This window comes from Ylistrum balloti, unplaced genomic scaffold (assembly GCF_031769215.1).
Source record: "Ylistrum balloti isolate Yb309-2 unplaced genomic scaffold, AGI_CSIRO_Ybal_v1 Utg369954, whole genome shotgun sequence".
Lineage (NCBI taxonomy): Eukaryota > Metazoa > Mollusca > Bivalvia > Pectinida > Pectinidae > Ylistrum > Ylistrum balloti.
The window spans coordinates 641653-665112 of NW_026782055.1; the positions used below are offsets into that span (position 1 = coordinate 641653).

The 23460-nt window shown below is 35.5% G+C and overlaps 1 protein-coding gene across 1 annotated transcript; it reads right to left on the minus strand.

The window, feature by feature from the left end:
- Positions 1–3606: 3606 nt before the first annotated feature.
- On the minus strand, positions 3607–18954 carry LOC132547438 (growth factor receptor-bound protein 2-like). Its single transcript, XM_060211194.1, has 5 exons — positions 18877–18954; positions 16974–17080; positions 13327–13452; positions 11448–11607; positions 3607–7305 (listed from the first exon to the last, which is right to left on the minus strand). Exons 1-5 carry the CDS (start codon positions 18952–18954, stop codon positions 7135–7137), a joined length of 642 nt encoding a protein of 213 aa, XP_060067177.1. The 3' UTR covers positions 3607–7134.
- Between the last annotated feature and the right edge of the window lie 4506 nt (positions 18955–23460).

A 23460-nucleotide genomic window follows, 5' to 3' on the forward strand; every position in this document is an offset into this window, starting at 1 on the left:
ACTTCCTCACTTCATCTTTCTTGTAAGCATTAAGTGAAAATTTACACACTTTGTACTTAACACAGTGTGTACAGCATGACTTACACACCTTGTACTTAACACAGTGTGTACAGCATGCCTTATACACCTTGTACTTAACACAGTGTGTACAGCATGACTTACACACCTTGTACTTAACACAGTGTGTACAGCATGACTTACACACCTTTGTCTTAAACACAGTGAGTACAGCATGACTTACACACCTTTGTCTTAAACACAGTGAGTACAGCATGACTTACACACCTTTGTCTTAAACACAGTGTGTACAGCATGACTTACACACCTTTGTCTTAAACACAGTGAGTACAGCATGACTTACACACCCTTGTCTTAAACACTGTGTACAGCATGACTTACACACCTTTGTCTTAAACACAGTGAGTACAGCATGACTTACACACCTTTGTCTTAAACACTGTGTTTACAGAGTGACTTACACACCTTGCAATTAACACAGTGAGTACAGCATGACTTACACACCTTTGTCTTAAACACAGTGTACAGCATGACTTACACACCTTTGTCTTAAACACAGTGTGTACAGCATGACTTACACACCTTTGTCTTAAACACAGTGAGTACAGCATGACTTACACACCTTTGTCTTAAACACGTGTACAGCATGACTTACACACCTTTGTGTTAAACGCAGTGTGTACAGCATGACTTACACATCTTTGTCTTAAACACAGTGAGTACAGCATGACTTACACACCCTTGTCTTAAACACAGTGTGTACAGCATGACTTACACACCTTTGTCTTAAACACAGTGAGTACAGCATGACTTACACACCTTTGTCTTAAACACTATGTACAGCATGACTTACACACCTTTGTCTTAAACACAGTGAGTACAGCATGACTTACACACCTTTGTCTTAAACACTGTGTACAGCATGACTTACACACCTTTGTCTTAAACACAGTGTGTACAGCATGACTTACACACCTTTGTCTTAAACACAGTGAGTACAGCATGACTTACACACCTTTGTCTTAAACACAGTGTGTACAGCATGACTTACACACCTTTGTCTTAAACACAGTGAGTACAGCATGACTTACACACCTTTGTCTTAAACACAGTGTACAGCATGACTTACACACCTTTGTGTTAAACGCAGTGTGTACAGCATGACTTACACATCTTTGTGTTAAACGCAGTGTGTACAGCATGACTTACACACCTTTGTCTTAAACACAGTGTACAGCATGACTTACACACCTTTGTGTTAAACGCAGTGTGTACAGCATGACTTACACATCTTTGTGTTAAACGCAGTGTGTACAGCATGACTTACACACCTTTGTCTTAAACACAGTGTACAGCATGACTTACACACCTTTGTGTTAAACACAGTGTACAGCATGACTTACACACCTTTGTGTTAAACGCAGTGTGTACAGCATGACTTACACACCTTTGTCTTAAACACTGTGTACAGCATGACTTACACACCTTTGTCTTAAACACTGTGTACAGCATGACTTACACACCTTTGTCTTAAACACAGTGTGTACAGCATGACTTACACACCTTTGTCTTAAACACTGTGTACAGCATGACTTACACACCTTTGTCTTAAACACAGTGAGTACAGCATGACTTACACACCCTTGTCTTAAACACAGTGTGTACAGCATGACTTACACACCTTTGTCTTAAACACAGTGTGTACAGCATGACTTACACACCTTTGTCTTAAACACAGTGAGTACAGCATGACTTACACACCTTTGTCTTAAACACAGTGAGTACAGCATGACTTACACACCTTTGTCTTAAACACAGTGTGTACAGCATGACTTACACACCTTTGTGTTAAACACAGTGTGTACAGCATGACTTACACACCTTTGTCTTAAACACAGTGAGTACAGCATGACTTACACTCTTATTTTTCATGGACAGCTGAACATTCTCTCTGATTGTCTGGCGAAAGCAACACATTTCCATTAAAGAATAAAGTAGAGGACCCATAAAAACGTAATTTGCAGACTATTAGTTACCTTATTCCACAGCATTTAAGCTTAACTATATCCTTTTCTTGTATTATGTACACAATCATTTTGGAAATAAAATAATAAACCTTAAAACAAGAGACAGAAGCTAATGAACAAAGAAAGATACAAATTCTCTTCCTTTTTACAGTGTATTAACTGTTTGTCTGTAGATTGAATGGTGCAGTCCTTCTTGAAGATTTGCAAATTTTAACCAAGGGAAACAAACAAAGGAAGTATGAGAATTATCATTTTGATTCTTCTTGAGACAGCAATAGCAAACTCCAAATGCCGAAATCCAAGATGGCCACATAATTATCCAGTTTGTTTTCCAAATAGACTCAGAATTTTGCACAACTATGAAACAAGTGTAACCTACACATCATGTTTCAGAAATGTCCATTCCCTTTCTTCTCAAGATAAAGCAAAAACAAGCTTCAACTAAATATGAAATTTGAAAAATATTCTTATGACACTTCTGAAGACAAGAGGCCCAGAGGGCCTGTATCACTCCCCTGGATGTTTAAGTCGATAATAAAAAACTTTACATTTCTTCCTCTGATGAGCCTCAAATTCCCCATGGGTGGGGACAGATATCATTGTTAATCTTTTCATGTCCAGTAAATGCTATTATGTTATGGATGTTAATCTCAATGACTTCATAGATATAACCTGTCCTGGGGTGGGGCCAGACCTCAGGGCAAATTATATTATGATTGTATTTATCTCCGGAGACTCAGCAGTGCTTTAGCTATTCAGTGGGGATCACAACTGTTTCAATGAGACCCAAAGATCCAAATGAAATGTTGATGGTGCAAAGCAATACTATGAAAATGAACTAAATCTACTCGGGGGTTAGATTTTCTCTGCTGGGCCCTGCCTATCTGGCCCAAGGGGGCCCTTCAGGCCAGTTGAGTTTTAAACAATGATAACAAGTATTGTTTATGGACAGACCATGGACAAAAGACGATCCGAACAGCTCACCATCTGATGATGTATGGCCAACATTTCTCAGCTGGACACCTCAACATTTAGCATGATGCCATTGCAAAAGCAAATATTACTCATCTATTACTTATTTAACTCATAGACCCTTTTCCAGAAAATTTCATTTCATCGTGACTTTAAAATTTCAGACAAACAATGGATAGTACCAATGTCCAAATCGCTTAAATTGGTAATCGGACACAAAATTATTTCAACAAATTTGACAACCATGACCATGAATATGAGTCAGGATTATTTCTTTTCAGAATATTGTAGAAATCAATTCCACTTATCATCATCAGACAGAAGTGTTCTTCTTCTACAAATGGTGAGAGTAATTTTTAATTACCAGAAAGAATACAGTGTTTTAATAAATCTCAATCCTATGAACTTGAAAATAAGTATTGGGGGACATCCCAGAGCTTCTGTACAGGGTAGTGTAGGAGGGTATGAAAGTCTCTAAAATTGTTAATGCTGTTCCAGTTGCCAGAATGCAGAACCATCAAGTTACATTTCTTTGGCTGCTTAGCCATATTTGAGGTCAATGTAAATTATGAAATAATAAACACAAGAGGAGTTCTCTCCCTTCTTTAATCTTCAAAAATTCTATATCGAGATTCATCCAATGACAGATATATGTGAGAAGGGGGAGACTTTAACAGTAAAATTTGTACTCACTTACTGGTCTGCTTATACAAATATTCACCAACAACAAAGTGATTCATCATACACCAAATGGTATTTGTTTGTTGTAAAGGGAAAAGCAGAAAATATCTCCATTTTCAAGCACTGATGGAATCTGATTTTAAGTTACAAACAGGTTCCAAAATTCTCTTCTTTTTTCTTCTAATACTTATTTGCATTATAGAATATCATATATATTCCCTGATAAACATACTTTGAAAATATTATGCTTAGCATTAAGGCAGCACACAAAACAGTGTAACAGTGCTACATATATGTCAAGCAATCTAGCAAAAAAAAACGTTACAGGAATGAAAATCAATGCTGAAGGAAACCAAAATTCATTTGTTTGAAAATATAATGCTTCTTTTACAATGACATTCACTGTCTGTATGTAATCATTGCAAAAAGGTAGTTTACTGTAAAGCATTAATATCAGTGTTGAATAAAGTAACTACTTTAATATCCAATGTCAACTACACACTTCCAGCTCTGCTGTGGACTCACAAAAGGTCCCTCACATCATTGAAAAATACTTCATTATACAAACAACACACTTTCAGTCTTGCTGTTGACTGACACAATGTTCCTCAATCAGTGTAAAACACTTTATTGCACAATACAAACATTGACAATTCATGTTGTAGACTCTTCCCATGTTGTACAATGTTAACGACACACTTTCTGTGTTTCCATTGACAGACACATATCTATGTTACCTTACAATGTTAACAACAGATGTTTCTTGACACAAGAAAACATACTATAAACACCATGATGTATTTAATGTAATCTATAGAAGGAAACACTTGCATTATTCATATGGTGTCAAATCTGCATTAGGTACGTTTTGATAATAATGGTAAATTTTAATACCAACTTCTGTTTTATGTTTCAAATTATCTACTATCAAACGACTACATACTGGATTCAACACAAAATGCTTAGAAATTTTAGAACGATCATAAATTATCCAGAAGCACAAAAAAGTCACTGTTGGTTCAAAAGTTCCCTAACGACTGGTACCTTAATCTGCCAATAAAAAGTACTAGTGAAGAAGTTGCCATGCCACTGGGGTTCAGAGGTTTCAGAGTTATTAGGTCCCAGATTGGTTATAGATGTGCCTTGCCAATGGGACCTTTATCTGTTAAAAGAAGTACCTGGTTGAGAAGCTCCCTACCCACTAGGGCTCTGATTTGGCGATTAACATACCTGATTGACAGACGTTCCTGTGGTACTCTTCCTGATTAAATAGTTTGGAAATGATTATATATGGTGATAAAATAATGTTGTATGATAATATTTAAATGTAGTGGTGGTATCGATTCTCAAATTAAAACAGTACATATCACTATTTACAAAACAATAAAACATGTTTGTCACTTCAAATTGATCTACACAAAAAATGAGGAGACAAGTGTGTCGCACAAATAAATGAGAAGAGACTCCATAAACAATCTCTACAAATGAAAACACCATCAAGTAAATAGACATTTACATACATATAATTTCATATACCCGGTATTCTTTTCAAACATAACAAACAATGTTTCCAAGCATCTATTTATAACTATTGTGGAAACCATTAAATATAAAGAAAACCTTTTTAAAATGACTTGATACTTAGTTCAGATGTAGATAAATACTGTTATATACGCCAGTATTTCTGACTAATCTATAGAGAATATAGAAAATCAACATGTCATGGACAGACGATTATCTTGTTACAATGTAACAATTTACATCTGTTTACATATCAGGTATTGATACAAGAAGACTGATGTACTTGTTATTGTGAGAAAGTATGACAGTATCTATATACTGTGTAAAAATCAAGAGATTTGTTGTAACAAACTTTGTCAGTACATATGTACTGTGTAAAAATCAAGAGATTTGATGTAACAAACTTTGTCAGTACATATGTACTGTGTAAAAATCAAGAGATTTGTTGTAACAAACTTTGTCAGTACATATGTACTGTGTAAAAATCAAGAGATTTGATGTAACAAACTTTGTCAATACATATGTACTGTGTAAAAATCAAGAGATTTGATGTAACAAACTTTGTCAGTACATATGTACTGTGTAAAAATCAAGAGATTTGTTGTAACAAACTTTGTCAGTACATATGTACTGTGTAAAAATCAAGAGATTTGTTGTAACAAACTTTGTCAGTACATATGTACTGTGTAAAAATCAAGAGTTTTGTTGTAACAAACTTTGTCAATACATATGTACTGTGTAAAAATCAAGAGATTTGATGTAACAAACTTTGATGGTACTACATGGAAGTCAACAGTCTTACTAATGAAAATCCACTAACACTGTGTGGAAATGATATAAAAACTAGATTATTTCTTATTACTTAAAGACATAACTATTACCATTTCCGTTAATTACTTGTGGGAACCGGGACCAACAGTGCTAAGCAGTGGAACCAAAATCAGTTCTTTACACATTTCACTTTGAAAGACAACTTAATCTAAACATAAATTCATAAATGTTGAATACAAGAGGTCCATGGTGCATGTATCACTAACTTATATATCTCTTTCCATTATCAGGTCTAGTTCCTCTGCCCCTGGGGTGGATAAGACATATTGTTTATGCAAAATTAAGTCCTTGTCACCAAAGGATGCCTCAGAAAAAATTTTGGTATAAAACTTGTCATTCTTACAGAGAGAGAAGGATTTTAAATAAATAACTTGATTACCCCTATCAGGCCTACCCTCTCTCTAAGATGCTCAGACTATATTTAGAAAAAAAATCAATGATTCCTACAGAAGAAGGAGTTTGATTTTCCCTTTTGAGCCCCTCAGGCCCCAGACATGTCAGATCCACTGTATAATACAAAACTGAATCTCCGTTCTAGAGAATGTTTTTAACAAACTTTGGTCAAAACTGCTCAGTTGTTTATGATTACTATTGGGTAGTGCTTTGAAGAAAGACTTTGATGCTGTGGTATGCCATAAGCTTACTTGGCACTTCAGGCAAACTAACAATGCAAAAGCATGTGAACCAAAGAATAAGCTTAGGTTTTAAAATAAAATTTCAGAATTTCTGTCCTCTGCTAGCAACATGTACCCGCGGTATATACCATACATTCAATGGTCCCATGGTTATGTGACTGACATATTGTATCCATAGCAACATGAATATATTGGTGCCGTGAACCTGAAATACATCATCCATCGTGAAGCAAATTGGTGCATTCTTCACTATCACAATTCAAGTTGCCAGTCATTCAAGCTATACCAATGTAAAGAAATTAATGACATACTCATTTTTGCTCAGTTATCAAAATTAACCAAAGCATATGAAGCTTATAGAACTTGGGTTTTGATTCAGACATTTCAAATTTCAAGAATATTTGTCTTTTGAATAGCTGAACTTATCACAATTGTCACATAACAAAGCTTTACTTTTCTTTCACATAATTGACGGGGAACAGTCCTGTTTCTCCTGTTTTCTGGTTTCTCCCTTTCCACCAAGAATCCTTATCATCCTTTTCCAGCACCTCAATCATATCTCCCGCACGAAATAGTAATTCACCTTCAGCAGCCGTTAAGAAATCAAACAAACAGGTAACCTGTGAAAGAATTTCACAAGTATTAAAACTTTACAACATATGGTGTAAAAGGAAAAATTGTCAGAACCAATTTTTAATTAGAATTATTACGTAATCAAGCTGTGAAGGTAATCTCTTGAGAAGTTTCCTTTCTAGACATATATTTCTACCTTTCAGTCCCTGATATACAGTTTATATACATTACAGAAATATTTCTACCTTTCAGTCCCTGATATACAGTATATATACATTACAGATATATTTCTACCTTTTCAGAGGTCTCTGAAATGACAGATAGCAACAAGCAAACAAAGACAATTCAAGAAATGTTTCATGTAATTTTTTTTCTTTTTCATCATTCCTCTATTAACCAATATTCACATTACATGTCCACTCTGCAAGGTGTTAGGTTTGAAAAACAAAGAGGCCCAGGGCCTTATTGGTCACTTGTAGCATGTTACAGAAATTATTTTGTTAAAAAAGTAGGATAACTGTAACTACATTGTACACATAATGAAAACGTAAACTGTGCAAAACATTAACCTTGTATTAGCAGAGAGAGAATTGATTACTTGGCTTTCATTCTCATATTGACTATTTCTGTTATACTCAGTCACATCACAGCCACATCACTAAATTTCTCTGTCATATTCCGTCACATCACAGACAAATCAATAAATTTCTCGGTTATACTCAGTCACATCACTAAATTTCTCTGTTATACTCAGTCACATCACTTTCACATCACTAAATTTCTCTGTTATACTTAGTCACATCACTAAATTTCTCTGTTATACTTAGTCACATCACATTCACATCACTAAATTTCTCTGTTATACTCAGTCACATCACTAAATTTCTCTGTTATACTCAGCCACATCACTAAATTTCTCTTTTATACTCAGTCACATCACAGCCACATCACTAAATTTCTCTGTTATACTTAGTCACATCACTAAATTTCTCTGTTATACTTAGTCACATCACATTCACATCACTAAATTTCTCTGTTATACTCAGTCACATCAATAAATTTCTCTGTTATACTCAGTCACATCACCACCACATCACTAAATTCCTCTGTTATACTCAGTCACATCACTAAATTTTTCTGTTATACTCAGTCACATCACCACCACATCACTAAATTTCTCTGTTATATTCCGTCACATCACATTCACATCACTAAATTTCTCTGTTATACTCAGTCACATCACTAAATTTCCCTGTTATACTCAGTCACATCACCACCACATCACTAAATTCCTCTGTTATACTCAGTCACATCACATTCACATCACTAAATTTCTCTGTTATACTCAGTCACATCACCACCACATCACTAAATTTCTCTGTTATACTTAGTCACATCACTAAATTTCTCTGTTATACTTAGTCTCATCACTAAATTTCTCTGTTATATTCCATCACATCACATTCACATCACTAAATTTCTCTGTTATACTCAGTCACATCACTAAATTTCTCTGTTATGTTCCGTCACATCACTAAATTTCTCTGTTATACTCAGTCACATCACCACCACATCACTAAATTCCTCTGTTATACTCAGTCACATCACCACCACATCACTAAATTTCTCTGTTATACTTAGTCACATCACTAAATTTCTCTGTTATACTTAGTCTCATCACTAAATTTCTCTGTTATATTCCATCACATCACTTTCACATCACTAAATTTCTCTGTTATACTCAGTCACATCACAGCCACATCACAAAATTTCTTTGTTATACTAAGTCACATCACTAAATTTCTCTGTTATAATCAGCCACATCACTAAATTTCTCTGTTATACTCAGTCACATCACTAAATTTCTCTGTTATACTCAGTCACATCACCTCCACATCACTAAATTTCTGTGTCATATTCGGTCACATCACAGACACATCAATAAGTTTCTCTGTTATACTCAGTCACATCAATAAATTTCTCTGTTATATTCCGTCACATCACATTCACATCACTAAATTTCTCTGTTATACTCAGTCACATCACTAAATTTCTCTGTTATATTCCGTCACATCACATTCACATCACTAAATTTCTCTGTTATACTCAGTCACATCACTAAATTTCTCTGTTATACTTAGTCACATCACATTCACATCACTAAATTTCTCTGTTATATTCCATCACATCACATTCACATCACTAAATTTCTCTGTTATACTCAGTCACATCACCACCACATCACTAAATTCCTCTGTTATACTCAGTCACATCACTAAATTTCTCTGTTATACTCAGTCACATCACCACCACATCACTAAATTTCTCTGTTATACTCAGCCACATCACTAAATTCCTCTGTTATACTCAGTCACATCACATTCACATCACTAAATTTCTCTGTTATACTCAGTCACATCACCACCACATCACTAAATTTCTCTGTTATACTCAGTCACATCACTAAATTTCTCTGTTATATTCCGTCACATCACTAAATTTCTCTGTTATACTCAGTCACATCACCACCACATCACTAAATTCCTCTGTTATACTCAGTCACATCACATTCACATCACTAAATTTCTCTGTTATACTCAGTCACATCACCACCACATCACTAAATTTCTCTGTTATACTTAGTCACATCACTAAATTTCTCTGTTATACTTAGTCACATCACTAAATTTCTCTGTTATACTTAGTCTCATCACTAAATTTCTCTGTTATATTCCATCACATCACTTTCACATCACTAAATTTCTCTGTTATACTCAGTCACATCACAGCCACATCACAAAATTTCTTTGTTATACTAAGTCACATCACTAAATCTCTCTGTTATAATCAGCCACATCACTAAATTTCTCTGTTATACTCAGTCACATCACCTCCACATCACTAAATTTCTCTGTCATATTCTGTCACATCACAGACACATCAATAAGTTTCTCTGTTATACTCAGTCACATCACTTTCACATCACTAAATTTCTCTGTTATACTTAGTCACATCACTAAATTTCTCTGTTATATTCCGTCACCTCACATTCACATCACTAAATTTCTCTGTTATACCCAGTCACATCACCGCCACATCACTAAATTTCTCTGTTATACTCAGTCACATCACTAAATTTCTCTGTTATACTCAGTCACATCACAGCCACATCACTAAATTTCTCTGTTATACTTAGTCACAGCACTAAATTTCGCTGTTATACTTAGTCACATCACTAAATTTCTCTGTTATATTCCGTCACATCACATTCACATCACTAAATTTCTCTGTTATACCCAGTCACATCACCGCTACATCACTAAATTTCTCTGTTATACTCAGTCACATCACATTCACATCACTAAATTTCTCTGTTATACTCAGTCACATCACATTCACATCACTAAATTTCTCTGTTATATTCCATCACATCACCGCCACATCACTAAATTTCTCTGTTATACTTAGTCACATCACTAAATTTCTCTGTTATACTTAGTCACATAACTAAATTTCTCTGTTATACTCAGTCACATCACTAAATTTCTCTGTTATACTCAGTCACATCACAGCCACATCACTAAATTTCTCTGTTATACTTAGTCACAGCACTAAATTTCGCTGTTATACTTAGTCACATCACTAAATTTCTCTGTTATATTCCGTCACATCACATTCACATCACTAAATTTCTCTGTTATACCCAGTCACATCACCGCCACATCACTAAATTTCTCTGTTATACTCAGTCACATCACATTCACATCACTAAATTTCTCTGTTATACTCAGTCACATCACATTCACATCACTAAATTTCTCTGTTATATTCCATCACATCACCGCCACATCACTAAATTTCTCTGTTATACTTAGTCACATCACTAAATTTCTCTGTTATACTTAGTCACATCACTAAATTTCTCTGTTATACTCAGTCACATCACCGCCACATCACTAAATTCTCTGTTATATTAAGACACATCACCTCCACATCACTAAATTCTCTGTTATATTAAGACACATCACCTCCACATCACTAAATTTCTCTGTTGTATCAACCGTTCATCTGACTTTCATTGTCTAGAAGTATAAACCTACATTTGATGTAAGTTTTTTATAATTTCACTCATTTTTGTAAGTCGTTACTTTAGTTTGAAATAATACATAAAATCAAAACATGTATTTACCTGAATTGGTCCTTCTTTCAATATGATGTTATCTGAAGGACTGACTGAGGACTGTTTATGGTATTCTATAAGCTTGTTGATGGAGGGAAACTTGACTACCCACAAATGGAATTTATTTTCTTCTTGTAATATTTTAAAATGCTGTACTTGATTTTTAAATCTAAAACAAAAACATAAACAATTACATATAATTACATGTTTCATCTGTCCCCACTTCTACATATCATCAGGATTAAAAACAAAAAATGTATGTACTTAGAGAGAAATCAAGCATAGTGAAGAGCTAAATGGAAAACTTTGACATGGCACCATTAAGTATCAAAGGCTAATTGGTACAATGTAGGTGAAATTCAGACCTGAAATGTTTGTTGGGATGGCTATACATGAATGTTAATATATTCCAGGTTTGGTTGAGACAGCATAAATACAAGAAACACAGCTTGACACCAAGGTGAATGGGAAACTTAAATATGGCCCAATTACCCGGGTAGTAACAATGAAGTCTAATCTACAGTAAACTTAGATGAAATCCTCAATCTGAGATATTTGTTTGTACGGTCAAAAACATCAGCACATTCCATGTTTCACTACCTGAATGATAACTTATATACTTAAGAAAGAAATTAAGCTAAATATGGAGCTAAATGCAAAACTTAAACATGGTACAATTACTTAACAATATCCCATTTAAAACTGTCTGCTACATGTTAATATCTCATTAAAATCATTGACTAAGATGCTCTTCGTGATCATAGTATTTCTATTTAAATAAGCAATTGAAAAAAAAATGTTAGATTAATTCGCCACCACAACAAGAAAGACAAAACAAACTACACATCATCTTCAAGTCTATCCATAGATAATTAAGTCATTCTTCCTGTACATCAAGTGCAATAATTCCTTATTTGATCAGGCCCCACTTGTATAAAACATTTCAACTTGAGATTTCCTGAAGTCGAGATTTTCCTCAGCTGATATCTCCTCAAAAACGGCTTGTATAAAATTTTCTCCAGGAACAGGAGGAAGGCATTGGCTAGGATGTCCTGAAATTCCTTGAGGAATTTTCATACCAGATATTTTCAAGGAGATATTAGCCGAGGAAAATCTGGGCTAGAGGAAATCTCAAGTTGAGATGTTTTATACAAGTGGGGCCTGATATCATGGCTAACCGTTAAACATATGATAACCTGGACGATACTGTGACATGATTACCTGGATGATACTTATACATGGACGATACTGTGACATGATCACCTGGACGTTACTGTGACATGATTACCTGGATGATACTGTGACATGATTACCTGGATGATACTGTGACATGATTACCTGGACGTTACTGTGACATGATTACCTGGATGATACTGTGACATGATTACCTGGATGATACTGTGCCATGATTACCTGGATGATACTGTGACATGATTACCTGGACGTTACTGTGACATGATTACCTGGACGTTACTGTGACATGATTACCTGGATGATACTGTGACATGATTACCTGGACGTTACTGTGACATGATTACCTGGATGATACTGTGACATGATCACCTGGACGTTACTGTGACATGATTACCTGGATGATACTGTGCCATGATTACCTGGATGATACTGTGACATGATCACCTGGACGTTACTGTGACATGATTACCTGGATGATACTGTGCCATGATTACCTGGATGATACTGTGACATGATTACCTGGACGTTACTGTGACATGATTACCTGGATGATACTGTGACATGATCACCTGGACGTTACTGTGACATGATTACCTGGATGATACTGTGACATGATCACCTGGACGTTACTGTGACATGATCACCTGGACGTTACTGTGACATGATTACCTGGACGTTACTGTGACATGATTACCTGATCGACAAAGAAAAGTCTCCTGGTGAACTTTCACTATCCCTCAAGAGAAAATGTCCATTCTGAACATTTTTCTGCATAAGTTTTTCTTCTGCTTGTTTCCTTGTTATTAGTCCTTCATACCACCTGATTTATACAAAATAGGAAATAAAGCAATTTATCTGAGGTAAACAACACCCCTGGTGATACTAACAACACCCACGGTGATACTAACAACACCCACGGTGATACTAACAACACCCATCATATAAACACACTGGTCATCATAAACACAATGGACAAGGTAGGTATTTGTGATACTAACAACACACTGGTCATCATAAACACAATGGTCATCATAAACACAATGGTCATCATAAACACACTGGTCATCATAAACACAATGGTCATCATATAAACACACTGGTCATCATAAACACAATGGACAAGGTAGGTATTTGTGATACTAACAACACACTGGTCATCATAAACACACTGGTCATCATAAACACAATGGACAAGGTAGGTGTTTGTGATACTAACAACACACTGGTCATCATAAACACACTGGTCATCATAAATACAATGGACGAGGTAGGTGTTTGTAATACTAACAACACACTGGTCATCATAAACACACTGGTCATCATAAACACAATGGACGAGGTAGGTGTTTGTGATACTAACAACACACTGGTCATCATAAACACAGCGGTCATCATAAACACACTGGTCATTGTAGGTATTTGTGATACTAACAACACACTGGTCATCATAAACACAATGGTCATCATAAACACAATGGTCATCATAAACACAATGGACAAGGTAGGTGTTTGTGATACTAACAACACACTGGTCATCATAAACACACTGGTCATCATAAACACAATGGACGAGGTAGGTGTTTGTAATACTAACAACACACTGGTCATCATAAACACACTGGTCATCATAAACACAATGGACGAGGTAGGTGTTTGTGATACTAACAACACACTGGTCATCATAAACACAGCGGTCATCATAAACACACTGGTCATTGTAGGTATTTGTGATACTAACAACACACTGGTCATCATAAACACAATGGTCATCATAAACACAATGGTCATCATAAACACAATGGTCAACATAAACACAATGGTCATCATAAACACAATGGTCATCATAAACACACTGGCCATCATAAACACACTGGTCATCATAAACACAATGGTCATCATAAACACACTGGCCATCATAAACACACTGGTCATCATAAACACAATGGACAAGGTAGGTATTTGTGATACTAACAACACACTGGTCATCATAAACACACTGGTCATCATAAACACACTGGTCTTCATAAACACACTGGTCATCATAAACACAATGGTCATCATAAACACACTGGCCATCATAAACACACTGGTCATCATAAACACACTGGTCATCATAAACACAATGGTCATCATAAACACAATGGACAAGGTAGGTGTTTGTGATACTAACAACACACTGGTCATCATAAACACACTGGTCATCATAAACACAATGGACAAGGTAGGTGTTTGTGATACTAACAACAAACTGGTCATCATAAACACACTGGTCATTGTAGGTATTTGTGATACTTACAACAAACTGGTCATCATAAACACACTGGTCATTGTAGGTATTTGTGATACTAACAACACACTGGTCATCATAAACACACTGGTCATCATAAACACACTGGTCATTGTAGGTATTTGTGATACTAACAACACACTGGTCATCATAAACACACTGGTCATCATAAACACAATGGTCATCATAAACACACTGGTCATCATAAACACACTGGTCATCATAAACACACTGGCCATCATAAACACACTGGTCATCATAAACACACTGGTCATCATAAACACAATGGACAATGTAGGTGTTTGTGATGATCAGGACAATCTTAATTGTTGCTGAAACTACATTGTGTATGTGGACCACACAGGGCAAAGTCAAAAGAAATTGTCTACTAAATCCTGATGAACAACGACAGATAAGAAAATATAAAAAGATTTCTGTTGTCCAAATTTGCGCCTGGAAAATGACAGGCCAATATTGTACCCTTTCCACCACAAGAAAAGACATTAACAATGAACAAACACGAGTAAAAAGCATACTGCCGCAAGCTCTTACAGGAGGAAAACCCTAATATCTCCAGTGTTTCCTCGCATATCAATGTAACCTATAAGCTCCCTATATTGAAACTCTTTATGCGGGAAGTAAAAAGGCATGAAACGATGGTGCAGAGAAGTAATATTTATAGCAAAGATCACAATTTCTGAGATGTTTGTATATGTATTAACAGAAATTGTATGCTTTTCACATATTGATGGGTTAAATATGATTTCATGATAAAAACTCTTCTTTTATCACCAAAAACCAACAATACAGTTTGAAAATGGTTTAAAAACCATAGCAGTGTACATGGTCTTAAGTTAACTGATATATATATACTCATCTTTATGTCATTACATATTCTGTTGCTCAATGATTAAAGTCTAGTAGAAGAATATAAAAGAATTTTACTTAATGTATATCTATCCAATCAAAAAGGAGATATTGCATTTCTCTAGAAATTTGTAAAATGTTTTACAAAAAATCAAAAAAATTAAACATATGCCGATAAAGGTGGAACATAATTAATTGATAATGCTCATCAAATTATGTTTCAACTAGATGTGGCCACAGTATCAGTTCACCCAATACTCTCACCTAACGCAAGAGATTATCCCGTTTTTGCAAAAGAGAAGATAAATCTTGAGAACCCTATATACATCTCAAATGGCACAAAACATACTGTACATTATAGATACCTGTAGCTGGTTGTAACATGCAGGTGCCAAAAGAAACTGTGCACGCATATTGCATGATGTACGAGCCATTTACCTCACTTTGCGCGTGTAGGGCAATCAATGCCCTACTCTCACCTTAGCACTACACCAGGACGGCCATATCACCATATCCAGACAGATCTAGATATCCTTCCTTGTTATCACTGGCTCATTAATTGCATATTTTAAGTTTCTTTGTCAACTGTGTACATGACAAATTTTGGATTGTCTATCAGCTTATAAAACAAAACCTGATAACCTTGATATAGAGTTCATTTTAATGTTTCCTGTTGACAAAATTCTCTGCCAGAAATGGCCATCACAGTGAAGTATGGTATATAAGGTCATACATATACAACCACAAACATAATACCTGGCAATGTGAATCACAGTTTAAATGATATCGCTGAGTTATCTCTGTACAATAAAATTTATCAAACAAGTTATAATGGTAAAAACCATGATGGCGACAAATGTGCCAAAGATCTATAAAGATAATACATCAGCAGTGTTAACACTGGAATGGATATACTCCAAGCATTCACAAAAATTGATGATATCTTATGTCTCATGCAGTCCTTCATGCATTCCTATAGTTTTGTACAGGCAGAAAACTAAGATCTACACATAATTATCAGATGGGCTAAAAATCTGAAGAAGCCAAGATACTATTGTCATTTTTATAGATCTTAAAGTCAAAACAAATAAAAAATGATATTAGTAACAAATGTACAATCAAAAAATTTCTCTACCATATCACAGTCAACCTTTGGATGATTTCATCAAGATAAAATTACAGCTTACTTGTGTGGCTTCATTTCAATATAATTCTTCGGAACCATTCCTTTCTTTTTTGGGTTATCGTAGTGCTGAGCAGACCACCAATTCTCATCTGAATGCTTATCTGTTATCTGAACACAAGAAAAAAATAAATCAGCTTTTTCTTATATAAACACAAAAGGCCTTATGGTCCTGCTTACACAGGAAAAATCCATTTCATCTTCTTTAAATCTCTTTATCTTTAAAAAGATAAGTTTTTTTTATGTTTAGCTTAATTCGTATTTTGCTTTCACAATATTTTACATTGTATGCTCACTTGATTTGGTTTGGTCACAATAACTGTAAAAAAACAGAAGCCCATACTTTTTTCCCCAAGGGAATACAGCCTTGATTTGTACAAAGTGAATACAGATGAACAAAATGCAAAGCATTGTAAAACATGACTTAGTTCTTTTCTCAAGCTACAGATCAAAGGTGTCTGTAAATATTTCAGTTACAATTTGTAAAAGTATGCCTGTAATACAGCATCACTTAATGTTACCTTTATTGATACTGGTAGTAGGGTTTAAGATTTTGTGTGGTAAAAGATATTTGAATAATATATGTGAAAAAATCAAAGTGTCATAGCACGATAGACTAAAACCATACTAACAGACAATTGATGTGATCTGTTACCCTACTCGATATAAAGAGACCCAGAGTCGCGAGTCAAAGATCCTGTACCCTGTAATTTATTGATGATATACACCAATGAGCGTATGTTATTGCATGTGGCATATCATTGACGTCATGACTGTGATTATTGGTGTTTATGTTGATCTTCTGGAAATATCTAATAAAACTAGTGCTCCACTGTGGTATGCCTGCTGATGATGTTTTTTTCTCTATTTGTGATACTGCTTGTGAAAGTTGTGTAACACACAATCCAGTATTACTAAAACATTGGAGTACCTGGAGGTGTTATCTAATTCATGTTGAGTAGTGGTGGGTAATGACCTGACTCAGGTTAAGATACTGAGCATGAAGAGCTTTCCTGGAATATCAGATTACTGCAGCATCATTCAATTCCTGTTACAACAGCCTAGTTGTTACATTTTAGTGATATCATGTATTTATATTGTACATCTATAGATGGCATGAAATGCAGTAAGCTGACCTAGACATATGAAAATGTTTGATTGTATACTGTGTGTCATTAATTTTCTCCATCTATTGAAATTGGCTATGAACTATCCTTACACAGTTCTACGTTATAAATATAGAGAATGTTTGGTTCTAGTGTCTAGTCTTTACTAGTGGAAATTTCCCTTTAATCAGGCAGTATGGTGTTTCCCTAAAACAGACATTGACTCTTCATTCTCCTTTCTATCGAACTTATTGTCATACACAAACCGTCCCTTTTCTTCATCTCTCCTTTTAGCTTTTAGTTTTCTCTAGTAGGCAATGGCAGAGCCGAAACTGCAACTCACTTGAACTTGTCAAGTTGATATTGACTATTTCATGACCAGCTCAAATTGTGAAAAAAGTAATAATCATTTGTGATTTCTTTCGATTTTGATCAGTATCAAAAATTTTAAAAATGTTTTTTATTTATAGTCAAACTAATGTTCAAGTGCCATCCCTGTGTCAACAGACAGACGGGTATAATACAGAATAACTTATGAAAGGATATTCTTATCTCTTGAACTTTTAAAACATCACATGATCCTTGATTTTGAAAATCATGACCACATATAATTTTACAAGAGCACAGTGTCTTATGTTTCCACTCTACAATAGTTCATTTACAGATCAACACATTTCAGGAAGTTAATTACATCAGCACCATTGGTTAGAGAGTCTTTTATCGGATTACACTAGAGTTTATGGAAGTACTCTGAGAAAGAGTCGATTAAGAACTTTAAAAATTAATGTAAATTTTACTCACAACAATAGTGTCGTTCTTTTTGAAAGCCAGTTCATCCTCTTTAGTCGGTGAGAAGTCGTAAATCGCAGTCGCTTCCATCTTGGAATAAAATAGCGGAAGTCAATTACAATTAAAGGGGAATAATCGCTGTAGAAACAACAAGAGCGTTGACACCGGAACCGGACTTGTACTTCAATCGCGCGGGCGAATTCGAACACCTTAGCTTTCTCTCTACATTGAATGACACGGTCGATTTTCTTGACCTACTACTAGTAGGGTTCTAGATAGCTAATGTGAAATAGACACTGCCTGAAAGCGAGCACAATATCTTCTTCATGAAAAAATGCACCAGTCATGATCAGGCGTTGGTTTGATGGCACAATTGTAACCCAATTGTCTTTCATCTAGCAAGAGTTTCGATTACCTGAAGGGGTACGGGTTTCCAGCCATAATTAGGCCACTCGCATGCTTACAACAGGTGCTATTTTAATAAGCTGAAATAGTAATGTTTCCATATGAAAATAAGTCATGCACATACAATCATGAAACATTAAGACGAAGAAGAACAAAAGACGACAAGATAACACAAAGTTTAACATTATCCCCGCGCCCCGCTATTTAAAGGAAGACACACTATCGTTTTCTTTTCTCATTGCTATTGAGAGTTTTCGTTCTGTTTCTTAATAAATCATAAAAAAAAGCTTTAGAACCCTCAGTTTTCAAGCAATGTTGACTTTTCTTGGTAGAAAAGAAGAGTGTGAAGTTGTAAAAAGTTCTATTCTGTTATACATTGTTATTCAGAAAATCAATATAAATATATACAGCTAAATGAAATTCTTATCAAAGTCACCAATATTACATAAACTGCTTTTATCTAAAAAAAAAATCACCACTAATAGTTATCATATACTTCTAATACTTGATCATAAGTAATTTCAAACAGTTCTCGAAAAAACATCCACATTTTGCCCCTGTAATTAGGAGCCGTTACAGGTTAAACACCAAATCAGGATCTTTCGGCCACTTCCATGTAAGAGACGATGTGTTTCCCATTTCACCGTGATAGTTCCCGAAGGTGAAACCGCAAATCAGGCACATCGTAGCACAATCGTGCTAAAATCTTGAATGGTAAAAATTGATTTTTTTTCAACGATCTATTTGATATATGCGTTTCAAACAGGTAAAGTATATGTTTGTTAAATTCATCTGAATTATCTATTACGTTTAGTATGACTTCATTTCCACGTGAAAGCTTAAAACGATATTTTGTCGGTCAAGATCATTTTTAATCCATTCAACGGATCAGCAGTTCTCATTGTGTGCTGTGATAAGTGAATTGTGGGTAATGAAGTTCCTTTTAAAGGGGATCGTATGGGCAGCTTGTTTGGGTTGAATAACCAAACAATACCATAAAGCGATCGCTATACATTACAGACCGATTTCCTTATAAGTATTCTCACGATTTTCTCTGACGGACAAACTCGTAACACACGGGAAAGTTCAATTACGGCATGTGGTGAAATGGGCTCTCTTAACTCATTAATATTCATGATATAATGACGTCAAAATATGTATGACGTCATCAAATCTTCAGAGGCGGCAAGCATGAAAACAGGGGGAGTAAAGGTTACAAATATAATTTGCTTTGGGTTTTTTTTCCTGTATCCAATATTAGATGTAGAGGCAAAACAAAACTTAATTTCCTTTTATTTGTAAATTAATGTCAATGCAGTTTATTGCACGAGCATGTACATTTTTGCTTTTTTATCGACAATGACACTTGTTCAGTAGTATTGAAATAAATTTGTCAGTCATATTTGTATGTAAACTGTGTTTGACTTTAGCGCTCACTGTGATAGCCCCGCTGATGGCCTTGTAAACAGTAGCAATCTAATTATTATTGGGGAAAACAGTTTAGCGGTGACATCAGGTTCAGAATACGTGATGATCTTTTTTTTTCATTATACCGTTCTTGCAAGTTATAAGTCTAGTTAACCCGTTGCTGGCCCCTTCGACGTTTGAACACAAATGCATTATTAACTATTTCAAAGGCCCCAGGGACCTTAAAATCTGCTTCTTCTTCGGTATTGTTTCCGGAAACTGAAAATATCGAGTATGAAACTTGCCGTTCTCGAAGTCAGTTGTAATCAAGAGTCGTCCTAATCTGCTGTATGGTCGTACTAGTTGTCTCATTGAGAAATTTCTATTTCTTTGTGGATAGAAAGCTGTACGTATTTAATGCTCTTCACTGTGTTTATTGGTTCCGTTGTTGTATACCTTGTTCTAATTTGAGAACGTGACATGACTGACTTGGATTGGCAATGATTCACATGGTGGCCGATGTCGTTGCTAATGCAGATGACGTTTACTTTTTTGGAACACCTGGTCTTATTCTCCTTGTTTGTATTTTTTATGAGTCTCCGTGTAAATCTTTTTGTTCACATTATGTCTTGTTTTATTCAAGTTGTTTGAGTTTGGATTGTTTTTTATCGTCGACATGTTGGTATTTTCTTCTTGTTTGTTTGTTTACTAATTTTTTGCTTTTGTTTTTGTACTAGCTGTAAAATCTGTGAACACATCAGTATGGACTCTTATTATGGATCACCTCGTCAATATTCTCTGTTACGATATTCTCTTCTTTTTTATATATATACAAGGTCTGACATGTTCCAATGGCAAAAATACCCATACTGGTACTGCCATGGATATTGCTAAGCTTTCGATTAGTTATCCTATCCACATGTTATCTATATGTCACGCCTTCAACTAGGATTCGTTGGGTGTTTCAAGTTCTTTTATTGGTACCCCTGATCTAGCAATGACATGGCCATATATATCTGCAAGCTGGTTTCTAGGAATCCACCTCACGTCACTGACCGTCGAGTCATGTCAGTAATTTTCCTCTGTCGCTATGTGTGGCGCCTGGACTCCCGAGGAAGTCCAGAGCGACATGGCTATCCTTTAGTTCTGACCCGCACCCAAGGGTATCCCAATTTTTGTTACTCTACGCACTCACTCTCGCACGACTTCCTCACCTGTCACACCTGGACACGTACACGTCTCAAGACAACACCATATAAGGACAGACACTGACAATACCTAACAGGTAACACACCAAATAAGGACATACACGTAGATGCACGGACAGTAACGAATTCAAATTAGACAGGACGTTTACAGACACTTATATACTTAGTGACGCTTAATACTATTTACACTGTGACATATACTTCGTTTCCAGTCGTTCATTATAAAACACCCGTAAATGGACAACTCCTTTTCTCTCTAAACATAGCCTGTTTGTTGTATTCAGTGGACCAGTTCGAGTTGCGGAGTTGTTCGGCTATGGACAATGTCACTGTTACCATTTTTAGAAAATTTATAAGTCTTCACAGTCTAATATTTTTGGGGGCTGTTAGGGAATAGCAATACTCAGTATGCTTTTTGAACTATCAGCAGTCTGTACATATTTCGTATATCCTAGAAACATTCCGACACAACTTTTACTGGGATATTACTTCAGAAGTTGTTGATCTGGGTAGTCTGTATTGGCCACTTTTTCCCGGGAAAATGCATGGTTCTCTATCAAGTTTTTCCACATCGTACAAAATTCTGAAGGTTTAGACAATATAATTTCTTCTCCTACACTATAGAGTATGTAGGCTTAAAATCTTCAGCCAGTTACTGTAAGTAAGGGTTTATATTCCTACCACATGTTTTATAGCTCTGCGTTGGATGTTTAAAATTGCTGTTATTTTTACCTTTTATTGGTTGGTTTCAATACAGAACTGGAATCCTTTGCGTTTTCATAATGGTGAGTCCTCTGTGTTTTCCTAATGGTGAGTCCTTTGTGTTTTCCTAATGGTGAGTCCTATGTGTTTTCCTAATGGTGAGTCCTATGTTTTCCTAATGGTGAGTCCTTTGTGTTTTCCTAATGGTGAGTCCTATGTGTTTTCCTAATGGTGAGTCCTATGTGTTTTCCTAATGGTGATTCCTATGTGTTTTCCTAATGGTGAGTCCTATGTGTTTTCCTAATGGTGAGTCCTATGTGTTTTCCTAATGGTGAGTCCTATGTGTTTTCCTAATGGTGAGTCCTATGTGTTTTCCTAATGGTGAGTCCTATGTGTTTTCCTAATGGTGAGTCCTATGTGTTTTCCTAATGGTGAGTCCTATGTGTTTTCCTAATGGTGAGTCCTATGTGTTTTCCTAATGGTGAGTCCTATGTGTTTTCCTAATGGTGAGTCCTATGTGTTTTCCTAATGGTGAGTCCTATGTGTTTTCCTAATGGTGAGTCCTATGTGTTTTCCTAATGGTGAGTCCTATGTGTTTTCTAATGGTGAGTTTTCCTATGTGTGTTTTCCTAATGGTGAGTCCTATGTGTTTTCCTATGTGTTTTCCTAATGGTGAGTCCTATGTGTTTTCCTAATGGTGAGTCCTATGTGTTTTCCTAATGGTGAGTCCTATGTGTTTTCCTAATGGTGAGTCCTATGTGTTTTCCTAATGGTGAGTCATGTGTGTTTTCCTAATGGTGAGTCCTATGTGTTTTCCTAATGGTGAGTCCTATGTGTTTTCCTAATGGTGAGTCCTATGTGTTTTCCTAATGGT